General features: G+C 62.3%; 1 protein-coding gene across 9 annotated transcripts; it reads left to right on the top strand.

The window, feature by feature from the left end:
* The first annotated feature begins 2503 nt into the window (after window positions 1–2503).
* On the top strand, window positions 2504–18619 carry ALDH3B1 (aldehyde dehydrogenase 3 family member B1). Of its 9 annotated transcripts, none has more exons than XM_025878424.2 (11): window positions 2504–2602; window positions 7212–7374; window positions 9391–9501; window positions 9619–9739; window positions 10029–10114; window positions 10571–10652; window positions 12837–13223; window positions 13562–13728; window positions 16015–16134; window positions 16231–16330; window positions 17925–18619. In XM_025878424.2, the coding sequence occupies exons 2-11, from the start codon at window positions 7213–7215 to the stop codon at window positions 18113–18115; spliced, it is 1527 nt and encodes a 508-aa protein (XP_025734209.1). In that variant the 5' UTR covers window positions 2504–2602; window position 7212; the 3' UTR covers window positions 18116–18619. The 9 variants fall into 9 exon arrangements, with proteins under 9 accessions (XP_025734209.1, XP_025734208.1, XP_025734212.1 ...); XM_025878423.2 differs by having other exon boundaries at window positions 17803–18619; XM_025878427.2 differs by having other exon boundaries at window positions 15956–16134; window positions 17925–18064.
* The last annotated feature ends 530 nt before the right edge of the window (window positions 18620–19149 follow it).

The raw sequence follows: 19149 nt of genomic DNA, 5'->3' as shown, positions 1-19149 counted from the left end.
CCATGAGGATTTGTGTCGAGTGCCTGGCACGGTGCTTACTTAGCACACCATGGGATGAGTCCCGCTGGTCTCTGAGGGGAGGGCTGGGGGCTGGGGGGGGAGCCAGGGTGGGCTCATCTTAAGGCAAGAGGCAAGGAAGGAAGGTGGGGGCAGGGTCTCGGGGACAAGGCCAGGGTGGCCAGTCCCTCAGGAGGGCGGGAAAGGGGCAGAAAAGCATCCATGCCTACTGAGCACCTACTGTACACCAGATGTTTCCAGATGCACCCCTATTTCTCCTCTGCGGCAGCCTGTGAGGCAGGCAGAGTCAGCCCCGCTCCACAAGGCGGGAGGCGAAGAGAGAGACCGCGACCTGCTCAAGGCTGCTTCGCAGGTGGGCAGGGGAGCCCGCTTAGAGTCTCTGTCAGCGGGCAAGGTGGTGAGATGCTCCTGGGCAGGTCTGAGGCCCCGTGAGCCAGGCTCACTAGCTGTCTGAGGGAGCTGAGGGAGGGAGGAAGTGAACGAATGAGTGAATTAATGAGTCTGCCTGATGCCATAACCCAAGAGCAGCCCACCCTCCCCACCTCTCTACCCTGGAGAAGGAGGCTTAAGGTGACCATAATGGAGGTCATTTCATCCCAGCCTCCAAACTAAAACCCAGAGGACTTGCCAGCGCACAGGGCTGAGGCAAATGTCGGGGAGCGAGGCCTCTGTGTCCCTTCTTCCAACCTCTGTGCTCCCCCAACGTGCACCCTACCTGGCCGACCTGGGTCCTTGGCAGAGCCTGTCACCCATCAGAGCTGGCTCTAAGGGTGCCTCCTGGTGGGACCCCACACAGACCTCTCCCCATTTATCTTGAGCTCTCACAACAGGGACATAACCTCCAGACCGCACTGAGCCCCTGGACCTTCGAGGATCAGTAGAGGCCTCCAAACCAGAGAGAGGGGAGGGTACCTATTCCTCCCCAAGGGGAAATGCCCCCTCAAACCGGGGGAGCTTCACTGCCAGGCCAGGTTAGGACCCCTGTGCCAGGAGGCCAGGCCTCTTTGGAGACGTCCCGGGCTGTTCCCGAATTCATGACAAGTTCACTGGTGGTCCCTGCAAGGCGATCTTTGGCCAGGAGGGGTCCCTTCAGGATCCTGCAACACCCATCTCACCCACCAGTGCCTCCCCAGGTGGGCCCCTGACTTGCTGTGTAGCCTTAGGCCAGTGGCTGCCCCTCTCTGGGCCTGGTTCCTGAGTAAGGGCTGTCGGGCTCAGCCCCAGCCCAGCCCCGCCTGGTGCCGGCTCTGCCACTGCCTTTCCCTGGCTCAGCTCCAGACAGCAGGGCAGGGCTGTCACATGCTGAGCCACGTGACAGGCAGCGGCTGGGGGCTCCATCCCACGCAGAGGACGGGGGCCTCTGCAGCCCCTTCCCCCTGTCCCAGCTGGCTGAAGCCTCCAGGGCAACCAGAGCAGCCGTGGGCCAGGAGACCTCTCCTGCCCCCCAGGTAGGCAGGGGGAGCGGGGAGGGCCTGGGCGGTGAGAAGCATCTCCCAGGTGCCGGGTTGGCCCGGAGGCCCCGGTTGGCCCGGAGGCCCCGGGCCAGGATACCAGGCAGACACCCAGAGCACCAAGACGGAAGGGCAGTGGCGGGCCCAGGGTGGCAGGCACGGGGCGATGGCACAAAGGATGCTCCTGGCCCCACACCTGTAACCTAATCACCTGCCTGTCTGACACCAGCAGCTGCTCGGGAACCATCCCCCTTTGTGCTGGCTCCGACAGGTGTGCCTGAGGTGGGGGCCGAAGTAAGACGGAGGACGGGCCCCCTTGGCACAGCTCAGGCACCGGAGGAGGAAGACCACGGGAACCACCACAGTGACACTTACGTGACAGCGTCCTAGAGGGCAGTGGGTGGAGCGCTACCCCAGGTGGTGGGAGGGGGCCTCTGGGGATGGACACGGCCCCTCCGCTCCAGAGTGACAAGCTTCCAGTGTGCTCCCAGCCCTGCCGTTCATGCCCTGGGTGGTCAAGTCCGGTACCCTCTCCGGGGCATTGTTTTCTCATTGTGAAATGTCAGGTTGCAGGGTGACCTGTCCTGAGAAGGGGTGCTGGATGAGGTGGCGTGGATGGACACAGATGCGGGGAGAGCTAGGGAACAGAGGGGTCAGCGGGCGTGCAGCCGTCTTTGGATCTGATCTCTTCATTTTGCACCCGGAAAACAGAGGCTCACGGGGGCGGGGGCCGCGGGCAGGGCTTTCTCTGCTATTCCAGGCTGCCAGACCCCACCCCACACCATAATTCCCAGGGCTCTCCTCCTTCTCCAGCTGCGTCTGGGTCTGGTGAGACCTTGGTCTGGACCCCTCAGCTCAGAGCTCCCTGAAGACCTGCTGTGTGGCCCTGGGCTCGTGCTGGCCTTCTCTGGGCCCCGGCTCCTTCTCTGTGGTGCGGGAGAGGCCCTTAAGAGAGGTAATGAGTCTCTGTCTGCAGCTTCCAGCGGGCCCAGAGCCAAGGTCAGGCACGAGGCCAGGGCAGCCCCGCCCCAGGGGCCCGCCCAGCCTCAGACATTTCACGGCGACTGTTAACGACAGGACAGCAGGGCAGAGCAGGGACGGCCAGGAGGAAGGGCAGCTTGGCGGGGCCTCAGGTACGCTGTCCCAGGGAGGTGGGGCTAGAGCAGCTGGCTGTCAGGGCCCGGGACCTGGCTGGTGGGCTGGCTCGGGGACACCAGGCTGCTGGCTGCCTGGACGGGCCTGGCCCCTGGCGGCCACACACACAGGCTGGCTATGTCTTTGCGGAGTTCCTCTGCCTGCCTGGGGAGAAAGGGGAAGGAGGAAGGAACTTCCCTCTGCCCGGACCTAAGAGCCGGAGAGGGAGGGGCGGAGGAGAGGCTCAGGGGGCTCCTGAGGCTGGTGGCCCACAGCCACCCTCATTTTGTCCGAGCTGGGCCAACACTTTCCTTTCCCTGGGGCTATAGCACATCTTTTCCAGAGCTGGGCGCCCCAGCTCTGGGTCTGGCTGCCCCAGGAGGGAATGCACCCCCGTCCCTGGGGGGTGGGGGTGGGGGTGGGACAAGCATCCATCTGGTAACACACAGTTTCTGGGCACTGCTAGGCGAGCCCGGTGCTGGGGCCGGGGTACCCAGTGACTCTGGGACATCCCATTCTTGGGAGCAGGCTCTGCCGGGGCCTGGGAAGGAGGGACTGATCATCAGAGGGACTGGGCCGGCTTCAGGGAGGCTCTCTGTGGGGTGGGCTGGCGTTGGCTCAGCCCACAGGCCAAGGGTTGATCCCCAGTTCCTCCAGCCCCCATTGTAGGGAGGGGACTCTGCCAGAGCTTCTGGAGAGCCCATGAAAAGCCAGGTTCAGGCTCCAGGGGGAGATCAGATTGGAGACCCTGGGGTATCAGGACCTGTGGGGTCATCAAGGTGGCCCTGTGACCTCCTCCTCTGGCAAGCCTGATTGAGGTCCCCCAGACCCTCAGAGCACCATGTTTATCTCTGTCACCCTGGCCAACTCCATATCCCTGCCCCCACATGGGTCTCTGGTTGATGTCCTTGCCTCCCTGGTGCCCGCAGTGGGCCAAGGTCTCCTTGGGCTCTACCCCAGGGTCTCCTCCCTGGAGCCCCCTCGGCACAGCTGTCCTTCACAGTCTGTCTGAATAATGCTTGTCAGAGCCATTGTCACTGAGCACTCAGAGGGCTCGGCCCTGCACAGAACACTGCATGCATGAATTCTCCCAGCAGTGCCATGGGGCAGCTTCAGGTACCATCCCCATTTCACGGATGGGGAAGGTGAGCCTCAGAGGAGCCGAGCAGCCTGCCCAAGGACTCCCAGCTCACAAACAGGGCTGCCGGGATTCGACCCCAGATCACTGGGCCCTGACACCATACCAAAGGCGTGCTCTTAGGGAGGCGCCTGGGTGGCCCAGTCAGTTGGGCATCCAACTCTCGATCTCAGCTCGAGTCCTGATCTCAGGGTTGTGAGTTCAAACCCTACATTGGGCTCCACACTGGGTATGGAGCCTACTTAAAAAAAAGGGGGGGGGTTTCCCTCAGGAGGCGTCCAGGACAGCTCAGGAAGCCGAGACAGAGAGAATGACAGAGTGTGCAGAGGTTGGGTGAGGAGAAGGCAGGGAGGCCCGCGCCACGGAGAGCTCATCAGCAGGCCTGGCCGCCGTGCAGGGCTGGGGTCGGGGCAGCAGATTCCCAGCGATGCTTTGGAGCCAGCAGACCTGCGTCCCCAGCTTACTCACCCCCTACCTGACGCCATGCGAGCTCTTTGGGCCTCAGCTTCCCCCAGGGGCGCTGTGCAGCCACCCACACTGCGCCACGTCAGGCACCCAGGCAGGCACATGCAGTCAACACCTGCTCATTATGATGATTAGAGGGGTCCCCAGGCCCAGGGCCTTGAGGGGATGTGGCATGTCCTCCCCTGGCCTCCAAACCAAGGGAAACAGGCCTGTCCCTTGTCATCATCAACTGACTTAGCAACTCCCACCCCACCCACCTCACCCAAGAGCCGCAAGTCAGGAACAGATGGGGCGCAGCAGGTAGTTGAAGCTGGGGCCCCCTTAGCGGGCAGGGGACCCCTGGGCCCGCCAGCCCCTGGGACCTCAGCACTCACCCGAGGAGGCCACAAGGGGAAGCAGGGTGGGCACTGATGGGAGACAGGTGCAGAGAGTGGGGTACAACCAGTGTGTCTTCTCACCCTCGAGGGCACCGCCCGAGTCCAGCCCCACGCCCCTGCCCACGGGCCCTGCATCTGCAGTTCAGGCCAGCCCCCAAGGTGTCCCCTCTCCCCAGGGGTCAGGCTGCCCCGTAGGGGGATGAAGAGTGGAGGTGGGCAGCCCTCTGTTCCTCCGGATTCCTCTGCATCCCGGTTTCCGGTGTAGAGAAGCTGGGTGGCCTTGCCACCTCCTCGCCCTCTCTGTGCCGAGGTCGCCCCTCTCCTTGCAGGGGACAAGACAGTGCCCTCGGCAGGCTGTCGTGGTGGTCAAATGAGTCATGCAGGCACAGGAAATGCCGCTTAACATCCTTACGAGCTTCCACAGTGTCATATGTACCCCAGGGGTGCGGGGTTGGGGGGTGGAGGCGGGCTCAAAGACCCCAGCGCAGGCCCATCCAGGAAGCCCCTCGTCTGTGTGTCCTTTGTGAGGTCACAGGCCCAGCCGCTCCCCCCCCCAGACCCCAGGCAGGAAGTGGCCTGGGCTCCTGGGTACACCTGGGCAGTGCCCAGCTTCCGATCCCGTAACAGGGCACCCCTTTGTCCCTCAGTCCAGAGTGACCAACCTGGGGGGGGCTATATGGGGTGAGTTGGCCTCAGTGTTGCTAGGCGAGGCTGCTGGAATGTTCTGTCCGGACTTGCACCCCCACAGATTTCCCCACCCCTCCCTCGCCCAGAGGTGTGCCATTCCAGTTACGTGCCTTACATTTTTGTGGGTTCTGCAGACATTTCTTATGAAAAGGCAAAGAACCCTGGGGGGGGGGGCAGGTGAGGCGGGTGCGCTTTGCCCTCCACATCCATCAGCAGGGGTCCGGAGGCGCCCGCAAGGCAGAACAAGGAGTGGCGGCGGGTGGGGAGGAAGAAACACTCGTTAGGTACTTAGTGATCACAACCACAGCTGACCTTTCTCGAGCCCCATATCACGTGCGCAGTGGCCAACACTTTAGGGGGCCTTATGTCATTTACTCGTCGAGACGATGGCAAGTGCTATTATTATCCCCACTTTACAGACAGGGAAATTGAGGCAGAGAGATGAGTGACCTGCCCAAGGTCATAAGGCCAGTAGGAGGCCGAGCAGGGGGACAAGCGCAGACGGCAGCTCTGGAGGCTGGTAGGGCTCTTGGCTCCTGGGCCTCGGCACTGACCAGCTCCCCTTCCTCCAAGAAGGAGAGTGGGGTCTGGGGCAAGGCTGGGGCCCAGAGGGGCTCTGAGAATGTCCCCTTTCTGCTACACTGGCACCCTCTCTGGGGCCCATGGGGCCTGCCTTGTGCCCCCAGGCAACTGCTCAGTTTCTCCTGACCAGAGCAGGAGGCCTTTGGGGTCAGCCTGGCCCCCCATCATGCCCAGAGCTCCAGCCAACACAGAGTGCCCTTCGGGCCGGGCCATCCTATCGACTGGAGCAGGCTCAGCTCTCAGGGCCATGGATCACTCCAGAATTCTGAGGGCTGTGGGGTAGCCACTTAACAACTGGCAGCCTTGGCCATGCTGCCGCCCAGCCCTGGGCTCAGAACTGGACAGCATGGTCTCATCTTTGAAAAACAGCATGTCAGCTGGTGGGCACTATTGTTACCCTCTGCCGGATAAGGAGATCGAAGCACTAAGACCTAAATCAGGTGGTTAGGCAAAGAGGGGCCAGTGGGAGAGAGGATGAAACCCACTCCCTATGTGAAGGAATAATCAGGGCGGGCTGCCTAGAGGAGGCGTTCACCAAGCTGAGACCTGAAGGGAAGGGAGTCTGAGAGGGCGGGAGGAAAGGGTCCCCACGGGTCCTTGGCACCAGGCCAAGAAGCGAGTACGTCACCCTGCTCCTCTGATGAGCTTCAAGTAGACAGGCAGGGGCCCGGGGGAATGTGGGGGCCGCACCCAGATCTCCTGCCCTGGCTGCTGACAGTGTGGAGGCATACTGCCCCCTCAGCCCCCGTCCCCCACTGCTCCTCCAACGCTGGGGCTGCTGACAGGGGCATAGACCGCGAAGGCCACTGCCCAGGTCACCCGGCCAGCTGGGCCTCCCCAGGCAGTGCCCCCGGGAGACGGGCAGGAGACGCAGTGTATTCTGTGCCTGGATTGTCCCACAGTGGTAGCCATGGTGGCTGTTAGTGGACTGTCCCCTACTTATCATGTCTTCCTGGTTATTCCACGCAGGCCTGGCAAGGATGAGGGCTGCCCCATCTCCAGGAGGGGCACCAGAGTGGGATGGGGGCATGGCTTGGGGCTCATTTCTGTGTGGCAGGGAGAAGGGAGGTCCCATGGCTGCCTGCGGAGTAGCTGCTCCCAAGCCCCCCGCACTGTCCTGCACCCACCTCAAACTCCAGGGCTCTCCTGCCCACTGGCCACGGGGAAGGGACTCTGTGCGCGCGCGCGCGTGTGTGTGTGTGTGTGTGTGTGTGTGCACGGGGTGCAGCCCCGGCACTCTGGGGTTACACGTGAATCCTTGTAGCAGTGTCCGTGAGCCCATAGCGGTACAGCCAGGGGCGCAGGGGAGAATGCCCATGAAGGTGGAGCGCCCCGGCCCACGCTGCCCCCTCCCTGCAGGATGGACCCCTTCGCGGACACCCTGCGGCGGCTGCGGGAGGCCTTCGGCTCAGGGCGGACGAGGCCAGCTGAGTTCCGGGCGGCGCAGCTCAAGGGCCTGGGCCGCTTCCTGCGGGACAACAAGCAGCTTCTGCAGGAGGCGCTGTTGCAGGACCTGCACAAGGTGGGCGGGAGGAGGGCAGGGCTGGGGGCTGTGGGGGGGCTGGGGAGGCGGGGGCGGGGGGCATGCCGGGGTGGGGGCCGCAGCTTCCTCCCTGAGGGGGGACTAAGCGCCTGGCAAACCACGCCCCCCTTCCCTGTGCCCTGACCGCCTCTTCACCTCCTCTGCCGCACACGTCCATCCACGCATTTCTCATCCACTCAGCAACGTTTTACTGAGCACCTACCATGTGCTGGGTCTCCTGTTCTAGGCTCTGGGGATCCAAGAAAAAGTAAAAGTCCCCGTGCCCAGGAGCTGGCCTTCTGGAGAGAGGCACAAAACAATAAAGAACTAATTGTATAGCATGTTGGATGGTTTCAAGTGCCAGGGAGAGACATTCCCAGTGTGAAAAGGGCAGGAGGGAGGACCCGGTGCAGGACGCTGTTGTATATGTGGGAGTCAGGGGCAGTTTCTCTGAGGAGATGGCATTTGAGCAGAGACCTGCAGGAGGGAGAACACTGGAGGAAATGGCAGTGGGCACAGCATGTGCAAAGGCCCTGAGGCAGGAGGCCTTTGTGCTTGAGGAGCAGCAAAGAGGCCAGCATACCTGGAGGGGAGTGACAGACGCCAAGATGTGCAAAAGATGAGGTCAAGGGAGGCAGGTCACACCATGTATCGCCTTGTAGGCCATGGAGGAGTTCAGTTTCACTCAGAAAGGTGGGCGTCATTGGCCTCCCTCCAAACCGCGGGCCTGAGGGCTCGGCTCCTCCCAATTCCCCGCAGCAGCTACGGCAATGCATTTGCTTGTGGTCAGCCTCCCGCCCCCTCAGCCGACAGGGCCTCATGCCTGACTACTCCCGCCCCAGAACAGCTGTCCAGGCGGTTCTTCTCAGGACAAAATGTCCTTGCACTTGCCACTAAGGCCACAGTGTCCAGACCCACCCCTTGTGTTCCACCAGCCCCTGAACACCTGTAACGCCTCAGGGCCAGGCCCGTGGCTCCTTTCCAACCGGTGAGGTCCCACCCTTCCAGCGGGCCTCCTGGCTCCACCCACGTCATGATGGAGACCCCGGGGCCAGCAAAGCCAGGGGGCCCTCAGTAGCTTCCTTGGGACCCTCCCGACTCACAGGCACCCTGCCAAGTGTCCGCCCTGTCCCCAGAACAGTCACAGACTTTGAGACTCATGCCTCATGGCATCCAGGGTCATCCCTTGGGGACAGCAAAGTATGGCTACAAGGACTTATCTTGAGGCTTGGCTTCCTGTGGATGCCTGCTCCCTTTCTTGGTGTCTCCAAACCTGCTCTTAACCATGATGACCCGGGACTGTAGCCAGGTGAGGCCCAGGCTTCCTTGTCAGCCGTTTCTGGAATCATCTGTTTTCCCGTTTATGACACCAGGGTGCTCTCCTCGACAGTCCTCACCCCTGCTGCCTGGTGCCATCCCTTTACCCGCTCTGCTCCTTGTTAACCAGGAACATAGCAAGCCTTTGCCCACCTCAGAGTCTTTGCACACACTATGCCCTTTGTCTGGAATATTCGGCCTCCAGGTATCCGTCAGCTCCCTCCCTCCCGATCCTCCCTGCTCAGATGTCACCTCATCCCAGAGGCCAGCACTGATAATCTTGTAGAAAGCAAAGCAAACACACACACATGCACACAGAGGCGCACACTCATGCACTGATGCATGCTCCTGCACTCACATGCGCACGCTCGTGTACAGGCCCCCAACACACACCCACGCACGTGCACACACGCACACGCACACACACTCCAGCAGCCTCTGTCCCCCTCCCCGTTTCACTTCCATTGCTCTGGTCACGTCCGTGTTCTCAGCATCATGGCGGCTGTCCCCCTACGACGTCAGCTCTGCCGAGCAGGCTCTCTGTGCTCTCAGTTGCTGCTGCGTTCCTGGCACAGGAAGGGCTCCTGAGTGCTGGAAGCACTCGCTGAACCCGGAGTGAATGAATGAAGGAGCAAGTGAGAGGCCACCTGCCGACTGGGGTCCCCCAGCCCGAACCCTGCCCCTGTCTCTCTCCTGCAGTCAGCCTTCGAGGCAGAGGTGTCTGAGATCAGAATCAGCCAGATCGAGATTGACTTGGCCCTCAGGAATCTGAGGGCCTGGATGAAGGATGAGAAAGTGCCCAAGAACCTGGTGAGCTGGCCTGGGGGGTGAGGGCACGCGGGCAGCCTCACCAGCTGGAGGGTGGCGCGGAGGGGCTGGGAGTCCCAAGGCCCCACCACTCACCACCACGCTGGCCCCGGGGCCCAGGGCACACAGCTGGACTCAGCCTTCATCCGGAAGGAGCCCTTCGGCCTGGTGCTCATCATTGCCCCCTGGAACTACCCTGTGAACTTGACCCTGGTGCCCCTGGTGGGTGCCCTCGCTGCAGGTGAGAGCAGTTTCCATCTTCCCTCTGCCCACTGTCCCTGTCCTCAGGCCTCATGGTAGCCCACCGAGCCAGGGAGTGGGGAGCTGGCGGCGAGTGGCTAAGAAAAGCTGGTTCCCGCCTGGCCCACCATCCCTGGGCAGTGGGGCCTTGGTCCTGCCAGTCTCTGAGCCAGATTCCTCACCTGAGAGCAGAGTGGGCCAGGCACCCGCCCCGCAGGTGTAAGGACTGAATGGAGATGAGAGGGGCCACCCCTCTCCCAGCGCTCCCCCTGCCCTGCCCTGCCCTGCAGGGAACTGCGTGGTGCTGAAGCCATCGGAGTTCAGCAGGAGCACCGAGAAGATCCTGGCTGAGGTGCTGCCCCGATACCTGGACCAGGTGAGCAGGGCACGGAGTGGGCCGAGCAGCTACACTTGGGCTCAGCAGGACCAGGCAGGCTCCCTCGGGCAGGACCCAAGTTCCAACCGCCATCCTGCCTCGTCTGGATCGTGCGGCCATGGCGGGGTCGCTGCCCCCTCAGACTCTTTCCCTCTGAGTGAAACAGAGGAGCAGTGATCACAGCTGTGCTCTGAGGAGTGTGCCCCCGGGGACTCCCATCTGTCTTCTGGTCAGCCCTGACCACCCCGCCCTGGCCTCCCCTCCCTGCCAGCCCCAGCCAGGCTCTAACCTCGTGCCTTTTGGGACACTGGGCAGCTCCCTGCTCCCATCTGGTTCACCTAGAGCCCCGGAAACTGTGGGTCAGGCCAGGCAACTGGGGGGCGGACCCACACGGCAGCCCCCTGCGTTCCCCAGGCTGGGGTCCCAGAGGGAACCGTCTGCCACCCCATCTTGCAGAGCTGCTTTGCCGTGGTGCTGGGAGGGCCCCAGGAGACCGGGCAGCTGCTGGAGCACAAGTTTGACTACATCTTCTTCACGGGTGAGGCCAGGGTACCCGCTGCGGGCGGGGCTTGGGGGGCTCAGCATGGGGGCTGGTGGAGCCCAGCCACCCCTTCAGGGGTCTTGTCCCCAGCCCTGAGAGAGGCCACAGGGACCCAGGCACACAGACAGCCAGGAAGGAAGCAGACCGGCTCCAGGACAAGCTTGCCCGATGCCCCTAGAGCACGCTGGGAAGCAACCCTGACCCCTAGGACCCTCCGGAGGCCCCTCCACTGGTCACAGTCTCACGGATCACAGCATCTGCCCGTGCCAAGCTCCCCTTGTGCCAGGTGCCCCTGACCTTATATGCCACCCACTGGCCTCAGGACCTTAGACATGACCCCACTGACCCAGGGCCCTTGTGGAGGGCTGGACAGATGAGGGCTTGGAGGCCAAGGGAACAAAGGGCCACGGCACCCAGCTGGGGCCACCCCAGGGGCCAGGATGGGGGAAGGCTGGATTTTCCTCCCAGGCCCTTGGTTAGAAGTTTTCTCCGAGGTCATCTGCCATCTCCCTGGCTTGCGCCCACGAGGTCCGGACACCACCTGGCTTCAGGAGGGAGTTTCTATAAGGGTGAAAGAGCCGGGGAGGCAGGGAGCTGTGTTACCTGGCTGAGGTTCTGGAGGAGAGAGAAAGCAGACAAGGGCAGACAGCAGCTTCTGAGCCTTCCTGCTCCCTGGCCTCATGCCTTGCGCACCTTGTCCACATCAGAGCAGGGGGAGTGCTGTCTCGGCCTTTCTCCCCCCGAAACCCTGCCACAAGCTCAGGACAGGGCCCATGGGCCCTCAGCTTGGCTGACAGGGAGCCCGCTGTAGAAGCAGGGGGCAGAGTCCTCAGCTGGTCTCACAGATTCCTAGTGGCTGGAGAAGCAGGAGGAGACATGGGGAGGGGCGGCCCACCTTCCACCATCCCACCCGGCAGATCTGCGGGCTTTGGGTCTTGACCCCCCCCCCATGACTGGGGCCAGGAACCTGGGCAGCCTGCGCAGACGCTGCGAGAAGCTCCTGACTCTGCAGGCCTGTCCTTATCTGATGACAGTCACAGGTCTGTCTTGAGGTGTATGAACTCGTGGAAGCCTTTGTCACAGCCTGCGGCCTGGGGAAGCATCCACTCACTCGCTCGCTGTTTTCTGAGAGAACGTGCCCTGTCCAGACACTGTCCAAGCCCTGGATAAAGCGAGGGCTAAGGGGACAAAGCCTCCCACCCCAGAGGAGCTCACATTATAGCAGGGGGACAGGGGACAGAGGGTGAAGAATAGCGTGGGAATGATGGGGCCCTTGGAAGGGACTCAGGCAGGGAAGCACAGCAGGATTCAACAGACGAGGGGGGCCTCACAGACAAGGAGATGTTTCTGAAAGACAGGAGGACCTGAGGGAGGAGTGAACAGGTGATGGAACGTGGGTGGGCCTGGAGCGGGGTGGGCCAGGGGAAAGGCAGGGAAGCTGGAGGAAGTGAAAGCAGGGACATCAGGCTCCCAGGCAGTGGTGGCCAGAGAGGGCCATCCCAGTAGAAATGGCAGCAAGGGACCCTGGGCCAGGCATGGGCAGGAACATCTTGAGGTCAGGGGACTTTAGGTCGGGGAGGGGGTTTGGGGGGTACTGTGAGACTCTGGAGATCAACCCGGAGGAGAGATGGAGACAAGTACGTGGCCACTTGAGCCAAGGGTCAGGAGCAGAGGGAAGGGTGGGTGGCGAGGGTGGCGGGGCTGGCAGGTTAGGTCAGAGAGAGAGACCCAAATGGCAGCCCGTGGCGCTGGACTCTGGCTTTGGACCAGAGCAGTCTCTGCCAATTCTAGAGAAGACTGGAGAGGTGGGGAGGGGTGCAGAGTGACATGCCAGCAACAGTCACTGGCAGGGGGAGCCTGAGATCAGAAGCAAGGCAAGGGGTTCCTGGATTTCTAACAAGGCAGGTCAGGAGAGGGAGCCAAGGGCCTGGCTTGCTGCAGGGTACAGACCCCTACATAGACCCTGCATTGTTGGGCTGGTCTGGCTGAGGCCGTGAGCAAGGTCCTGGTGCAGGGACTGGCAGGGGAGAGCCGGGGGGCTGGCACCCTCCACTTCCACCCCCTCTCCAGGGAGGACAGGCCAGGGAGTGAACCCCTCTCAAAGGGTCCCAGCCCCCAGGCTGAGGCCATCCCACCTGGCTGAGGGGACTGCGGGTCACCCTGGTTTCTCTCCACGACCAGGGAACCCCCGAGTGGGCAGGATCGTCATGGCTGCCGCCGCCAAGCACCTGACACCCGTCACGCTGGAGCTGGGGGGCAAGAACCCCTGCTACGTGGACGACGACTGCGACCCCCAGACCGTGGCCAACCGCGTGGCCTGGTTCCGCTACTTCAACAGCGGCCAGACCTGCGTGGCCCCCGACTACGTCCTGTGCAGCCCGGACACGCAGGAGCGGCTGCTGCCCGCCCTGCAGAGGGCCATCACCCGCTTCTACGGCGAGGACCCCCGGAGCTCCCCGAGCCTGGGCCGCATCATCAGCGAGAAGCACTTCCGGCGGCTCCGGGGCCTGCTGGGCTGCGGCCGCGTGGTCATCGGCGGCCAGAGCGACGAGAGCGACCGCTACATCGGTGAGTCCGCTCTGCCGCCACCGTGGCCGCCCTGCCAAGGCCCTTCCGGGACGCGGGGCCCGCCTGGGCCGCGAGCCTGGGCCCCGCCCCCTCGGCGCCCCGCCCCCGCCCCCTCGGCGCCCCGCCCCGAGGCTCCCTGAGCTGGACCACCGAGCCCAGGCTGGGCCCCTGCCTCCCTGACCTCCGCTCCACCTCGGCCCCCGCCGGGGCCGGAGAAGCCCTCACCGGCCTTCCCGGGGGCTGCGGGGATGCTCCCTTCCCCAGAAGGCCCCTGAGCCCTGCCCGTGCCCCCCCTGCCCTGCCCGGCCCCAGGGCTGAGCCGTCCCCTGTGCCCGCAGCCCCCACGGTGCTGGTGGACGTGCAGGAGACCGAGCCGGTGATGCAGGAGGAGATCTTCGGCCCCATCCTGCCCATCGTGAACGTGAGGAGCCTGGACGAGGCCATCGACTTCATCAACCGTCGGGAGAAGCCCCTGGCCCTGTATGCCTTCTCCAACAGCAATCAGGTGGGGGGGGGGGACTCAGGCAGAGCTGAGTGGGGGCTGGACAGAGGTGGGGGCAGGGGCCAGTGGTGGATGGTGGGGTGGTGACAGCAGAAGGGTAGGTGGCTCCCGGACTGGAATGGACCAAGAGCCCTGGAGGGAGGGTTTGGGGTCCTGCTTTTCTGGAACAGTCACAGGAATTCTGGATGGTGGCACTCTTGGGTCTGTCACTGTCATTTCTCCCTGGGGCAGCCGGGCCTCCTCTCCTCCAACCTAAGCCGCAGTCTCTTAGGCCATTAGTGGGCAGCTCCCCCCAGGTCTTCTCCAGGGTCCAGTGTCCCTGCTCCATAAGCCCCCCCGCCCCCGGTCTTCCTCATCATTGGCTGGTGGTCACGTGCCCCCTTCCAGTGCCTGGCTCATAGAAGGCACACACAGAATGGAGTGGAATGACTAGGGGAGAGCGAAGGGCCAGAACATGCAGGGAAACTGAACCCCAGCCCCCTGCCCTGCTCAGCCCCTTGGGGGCATCCCGGGAGCCTCAAGGGCACAGGGCAGGCGTCCACAGCTCAGGACATACCCTCCTCTCTCGCCCGGCTGTTATGAGATCCCTCGCAGATTGGACAGTGTGGTTTTCTTAAAAGATTTTATTTATTTATTTGAAGAGAGAGAGAGAGCATGAGCAAGGGGTAGGGGCAGAGGGAGAGGGAGAAGCAGACGACCCCCCGCTGAGCAGGGAGCGCCATGCAGGACTCGATGCAAGACTCGATCCCAGGACCCTGAGATCATGACCTGAGCCGAAGGCAGATGCTTAACTGACTGAGCCACGCAGGCGCCTGGGCAGTATGTTTTTAATAAACTTTTTATTTTGGAATAATTTTAGCTTTACAGAAGACAAAGTAGTCCAGGGAGTCCCAATACAACCCGCTACCAGTTTCCCCCATTTAAGGGCCCTTATGTTTGTCAAAACCAAGAGACGGTGGTTGGTCCATTACCGTTAACGACACTCCAAATTTGACTTGGATTTCACGCTTTTCTTTCAGCCCCAAGAGCCCAGCTAGGGCCCCACATTGCATTTAGTTGTCATGGCTCCTCCGGTCCGTGACTACCTCTCAGCTTGGGAGGTGCTGACCAGGTCCCTTGCAGCATGTCCCCAACCTCAGTGCTCTGCTATTTGTCTCATGAAAGAACACCACGGCGGCGAGGGCTGGCCTCTGCCCTCCTATCAGGGATCGAGAGCCACACATCACTGGTGAGGCCAAGGTCCTGTCTGCCAGGTGTTTCCACCACCAGACCTTCCTCTTCTTTGGGAGCAAGTGGCTCCGTGGAAGGAGTGGGATTGAGCGCCACCTGCTGAAGGGGGACACCTACTTACGTCCCCCAGAATCTGTAAGAAAGTTTTGGCTCCTGAATCACTTCTGTCAGCATGGACTCGTATGCATCTGCTTTATTCTCCGGCTTACAGTGCGACACCACCTTGTGTCCTTCTCAGGTTGTCCCTCTTTGGGTATTGGGGGCTGCTGTGTCCCTCAGCAACCCCCCCTTTTGTTTTCCAACCACTTCCTGTCACAGTCCACGAGATGCTTCGGCTCATCCTGTGTTGCCCTTGCTCAGCCCTAGAGTCAGCCATTCCGGCAAGGAGCCCTTGCTCTATCTGGATAATACTAACTGTAGAAACTTTACAACCCCGGGTTTTTCGGAAGGGAGTCGTTTGGCATTGTGACTTCCAAGCTTTCCCGAATGCCCAGCACTGACTGGCCCGGAGTTACACAAAGTCACACCTACGACCCACGGCTGCCCCCAAGAAGCATTGCGACCCTCCTGCTCCCTCTTCTGTCGCTGTTGTTGTTGGCCCGTGATTTCTGAGCCCCCTCACGGGGCGGTTCCCTCTTCCCACCATGCAGACAAGCCGTTAGTTCAGGATCACATGGCATAGCTAAATACAGCCGAGTTTTCTGGCGATGATACAGAGTGTTTACTAATCTTTTCCCCTTCTCGTTCTTCCAGTAAACCTATAGGTTAAAGAGTAAAGGTCTTCTTTAAGTCAAGCAAGGGCCACATTCATGTTTCTAAAATGCAAATCTGGCTACATCACCGCATCTAAAGGCCCTCCCTGTGCCGCACACCTGGGTCTCTGCACCTGCCCTTCACTCTGCCTGGGGGGCCCTCTTTCCCCTGAGAGGCAGCAGGCGCATCACATCCCTCCCCTGGGACGCTTCCCTGACTACCTGGCATTTCACCCTGAACTCTCCAGGCCCCCAGGCGACCACTGGGCTTCCTGACTCCCTCTTGGCCCTGCGTCTGTGTCCCCAGCACCCTGCACGGGCCAAACTCGAGCCGCTGCTCAGGAAACACGTCCCGACTTGGGGGCTCAGTGGTAGGCTGCTACACAACCACACCCCCACCTGTGACAGCAGCCCTGCAGCTCCCAAGGTGGCCAGACTCTTCCTGGGACCCTGCGGGGGTGGCTGGCTGGCCTCCTGCTGCCCAGCCACAAGGCCTCATAGCTGCTCCCCTCCCTGCCCCCAGGTGGTCAAGCGAGTACTGGCCCAGACCAGCAGCGGGGGCTTCTGCGGGAACGACGGTTTCATGCACATGACCCTCACCAGCCTGCCTTTCGGAGGAGTGGGTAGGTGCCCGCAGAGTCCCGCCTTCTCTCGCTGTTACTGGACGGAGGGCACCCCAACACCTCCAACATGCAGAAACCCTCCAGACCTGTCCCTGCCTGTACATATGGAGGTGGACCCACGGGGACACCCTTTGGGGTTCTTGGCACCACTGTGTTCCCGGTCCCTGGGCCGTCACTGATTTTCTCATCAAAGGCACGGCTTCGAGTCTGCCCACCAGCTCACATGGGGCGGCCTCACGTGCTCCCTTTACTCCACGGGGAGGCTCCGAACTGCCCCTTGAACCCTTCCTGTGTCCCCTCAGTCCAGCACTTGGTGTGTCACACACACAGCCCCCCCCCTCCCCAGAGACAGGGGCTGTTCCCAGCCCGGGGGAATGGAGACCCCCCCGGCCCCAGCAGCCCCCAAGACTGGTGCCAAGTCCTGGCCTCCGAGGCAGGAAACCTCGGGGCTGGTCCCAGCGAGCCCAATGGCTGTGTGATCTGGGGAAGCCAGGTCCCTCTCTGACCCTGTCGCCTCCTTAGCGGCATGGGAGAGCCAGACTGGCACCTGTCCACACTAGGCACCTTAGCCAGGGTCCGGTAGGGCCCGACAAATTGTCCGGGTGGGTCTGGACGTTCCCTGGGAGCAGCCGATGCCACAGGGGTACATGGCAAGCTGAGAGCAGACGTGGAGGCTGTGTGGGCCCCGGGGACCGGGTCCCACTGCTGGCCCCTGTCCCGGCGCCCCGACCTTGCCCACCTGACTGCCCGTCTCCAGTCCCGGCCCCTCTCCTCCAGGGAAGTGCGGCGGTCTGTCTGGGGGCAGATCCCATCCCGCTACTCTCCACAGGACTGAGCAAGGCCCTGACTCACAGCTTCCTGGGGCCCAGCCCTTTCTGGTCTGGCCCATGGTGTCCACCTCCTCTCCCTGCCTCCCTCCCTGCTGCCCCAGCCACACTGGGCCCGGCCAGGTCCCTGCACGCCACAGGTCCCCCACCTCCAAGGCTCTCTGAGTCGTCCCCAAGCCTGGGTCCCTCTTGCCCCCCCCCCCACCCCCTTCCTCTGGTCAGCTCTACATCCCTCAGGCCTCACTCCCTCCAGGAAGCCCTCCCTCATTACCCCCAACTCCCCAACCCATCGTGGGTCCCCTGGACCTGCAGTGCCGAAGCCTGGTGCTCGACGGCCTCCCTACCTAAACACTTTGGACGCAACGTAGCACTTACTGTGTCCCTGGGTCTGAACACCCACCCAAGGCCCACGGCTCTAGGAGGTGGGTGCCATTGTCATCTGAGGTCACAGAGAAGACCAAGGCGAAGTCAATTGCCCAAGGCGACAGATTTAATTCAGGGCTGGGATTCAATTCTGAGCAGTCATTCCAGAATCCACACTCTTGACCTGTCTTGCCCCAGCACCTGGTGTCTCCGACATTTACCGAGTTGTTGCTGGTGCCAGGCTCAGAGCTAAGCCCTTTACCTACATTGCCTCGTGATTAGCCCATTTTACAGACGGGGAAACGCAGGTCCTACTGTGTGTGACCGGCAGAGCCCAGGTGTGTCCGACATGCTCCCAGCTGGCTGCCGCGGGGCTGACTGCCGTGTCCCATGCCACCGTACAGGAGCCAGTGGGATGGGCAGCTACCACGGCAAGTTCTCCTTCGACACCTTCTCCCACCACCGTGCCTGCCTGCTGCGCCCGCCCGGGCTAGAGAAGATCTACTCCCTCCGCTACCCGCCCTACTCGCCTCGAAACCTGAGGATGCTGCTGCTGGCCATGGAGGCCCGCAGCTGCAGCTGCACCCTGCTCTGAGCCTGGCTCACACCTGTGAGTCTGCTGCCCCTGCCACCTGCAGCCAGTGCAGATGTGCCTGAGGCTCACATCCGAGGAGGAAAAGACCACAGCCCAGACCAGTGCCTGCCCTCGTCCCCCCCTGGGGCTTCTCTCTGTGAGCCCTCAGCCTCCTCCTCCCTCAACTGCCCCCCAGCTAGGACAGGCCAAGGCAAGGGAGCATGGGAAACAATGCGGTAACCCGCTTCCCTGCCCCCACACTAGCCACTCGAGTCCTGGGAGAGGCCAGGAGATGTGGACACCTCTGAGCCACCCCCCTTCCCGTGGAGGATGCAGAAGGGGACCTGGCATCTGGTCCAGGTCACACCATGGACCTGCAGCGGCCTTAGGCCCTGGGCAGAAATCCCTGCCCTCCCTGAGTTTGTTTCCCTATCTGTACAGGGGAGGTGATAACTATCAGCACCTCCAGAGATCACTGTGAGGATTAAATTTTGGAGTTCAATAATAAATGAGCTGTGGATCCCAGGCTCCAGGCATCCTGTCTCCTCCTTTGGGTGGGGCCAGTCTGCCCGCTCTCAGGCCTCTCAGGAGTTCTGGGCACATTCCTGCCCCCCCCCCCCTCCAGTGGCTGGCCCTGGGTGCCTTCCCTTCACCATGTCCCACACCAGACTCACCCTCTTCCCTGTCTTGCTCATCCTCCTGGGCCCTGATGCCATGGAATGGTCCCTCATCCACTCAGCCACCAAACCAAACCCCTGGGGCCCCCGGCTCAACACCCCGTTCTCACCTCCCAAGTCCCATCTTTGAGTAAGTCCTGATGGTCCTATAACGCTGCAGAACTTGCCAATCCACACACTGGTCACCATGCCCAGGGCCATCTGTCCCCTCCCCTTTCCCCGCAGGCCTGACCTCAGTGCACCACTGATCTTCCCAAAGCTACTGGACCATGCCACCCCTCGGCCTGAACCCTTCAGCGGCTCCCTGTGCCCCGCAAGCCAGGACCCACAAGAGTCCCTGGGGTCTCTTCCACAGCCCCGTGTCCGCACACCTGGCCT

The sequence above is a fragment of the Callorhinus ursinus genome, unplaced genomic scaffold (genome assembly GCF_003265705.2).
Source record: "Callorhinus ursinus isolate GAN/ISIS: 27379988/994484 unplaced genomic scaffold, GSC_fseal_2.0 scaffold51, whole genome shotgun sequence".
NCBI classification, from domain to species: Eukaryota; Metazoa; Chordata; class Mammalia; order Carnivora; family Otariidae; genus Callorhinus; species Callorhinus ursinus.
Note: the sequence above shows the minus strand (reverse complement) of the source record. Positions and strands in the feature narration are given on the sequence as shown.

What these genes read in the sequence shown, in the direction of transcription:
- ALDH3B1 (XM_025878423.2), top strand. Translation starts at nt 7,213, where the DNA reads ATGGACCCCTTCGCGGACACCCTGCGGCGGCTGCGGGAGGCCTTCGGC. An exon ending in TGCCCCGATACCTGGACCAG is followed by an intron (nt 10,115 to 10,570) that starts GTGAGCAGGGCA and finishes CCCATCTTGCAG; the next exon opens with AGCTGCTTTGCCGTGGTGCT. An exon ending in GCAGCCCTGCAGCTCCCAAG is followed by an intron (nt 16,135 to 16,230) that starts GTGGCCAGACTC and finishes CCCTGCCCCCAG; the next exon opens with GTGGTCAAGCGAGTACTGGC.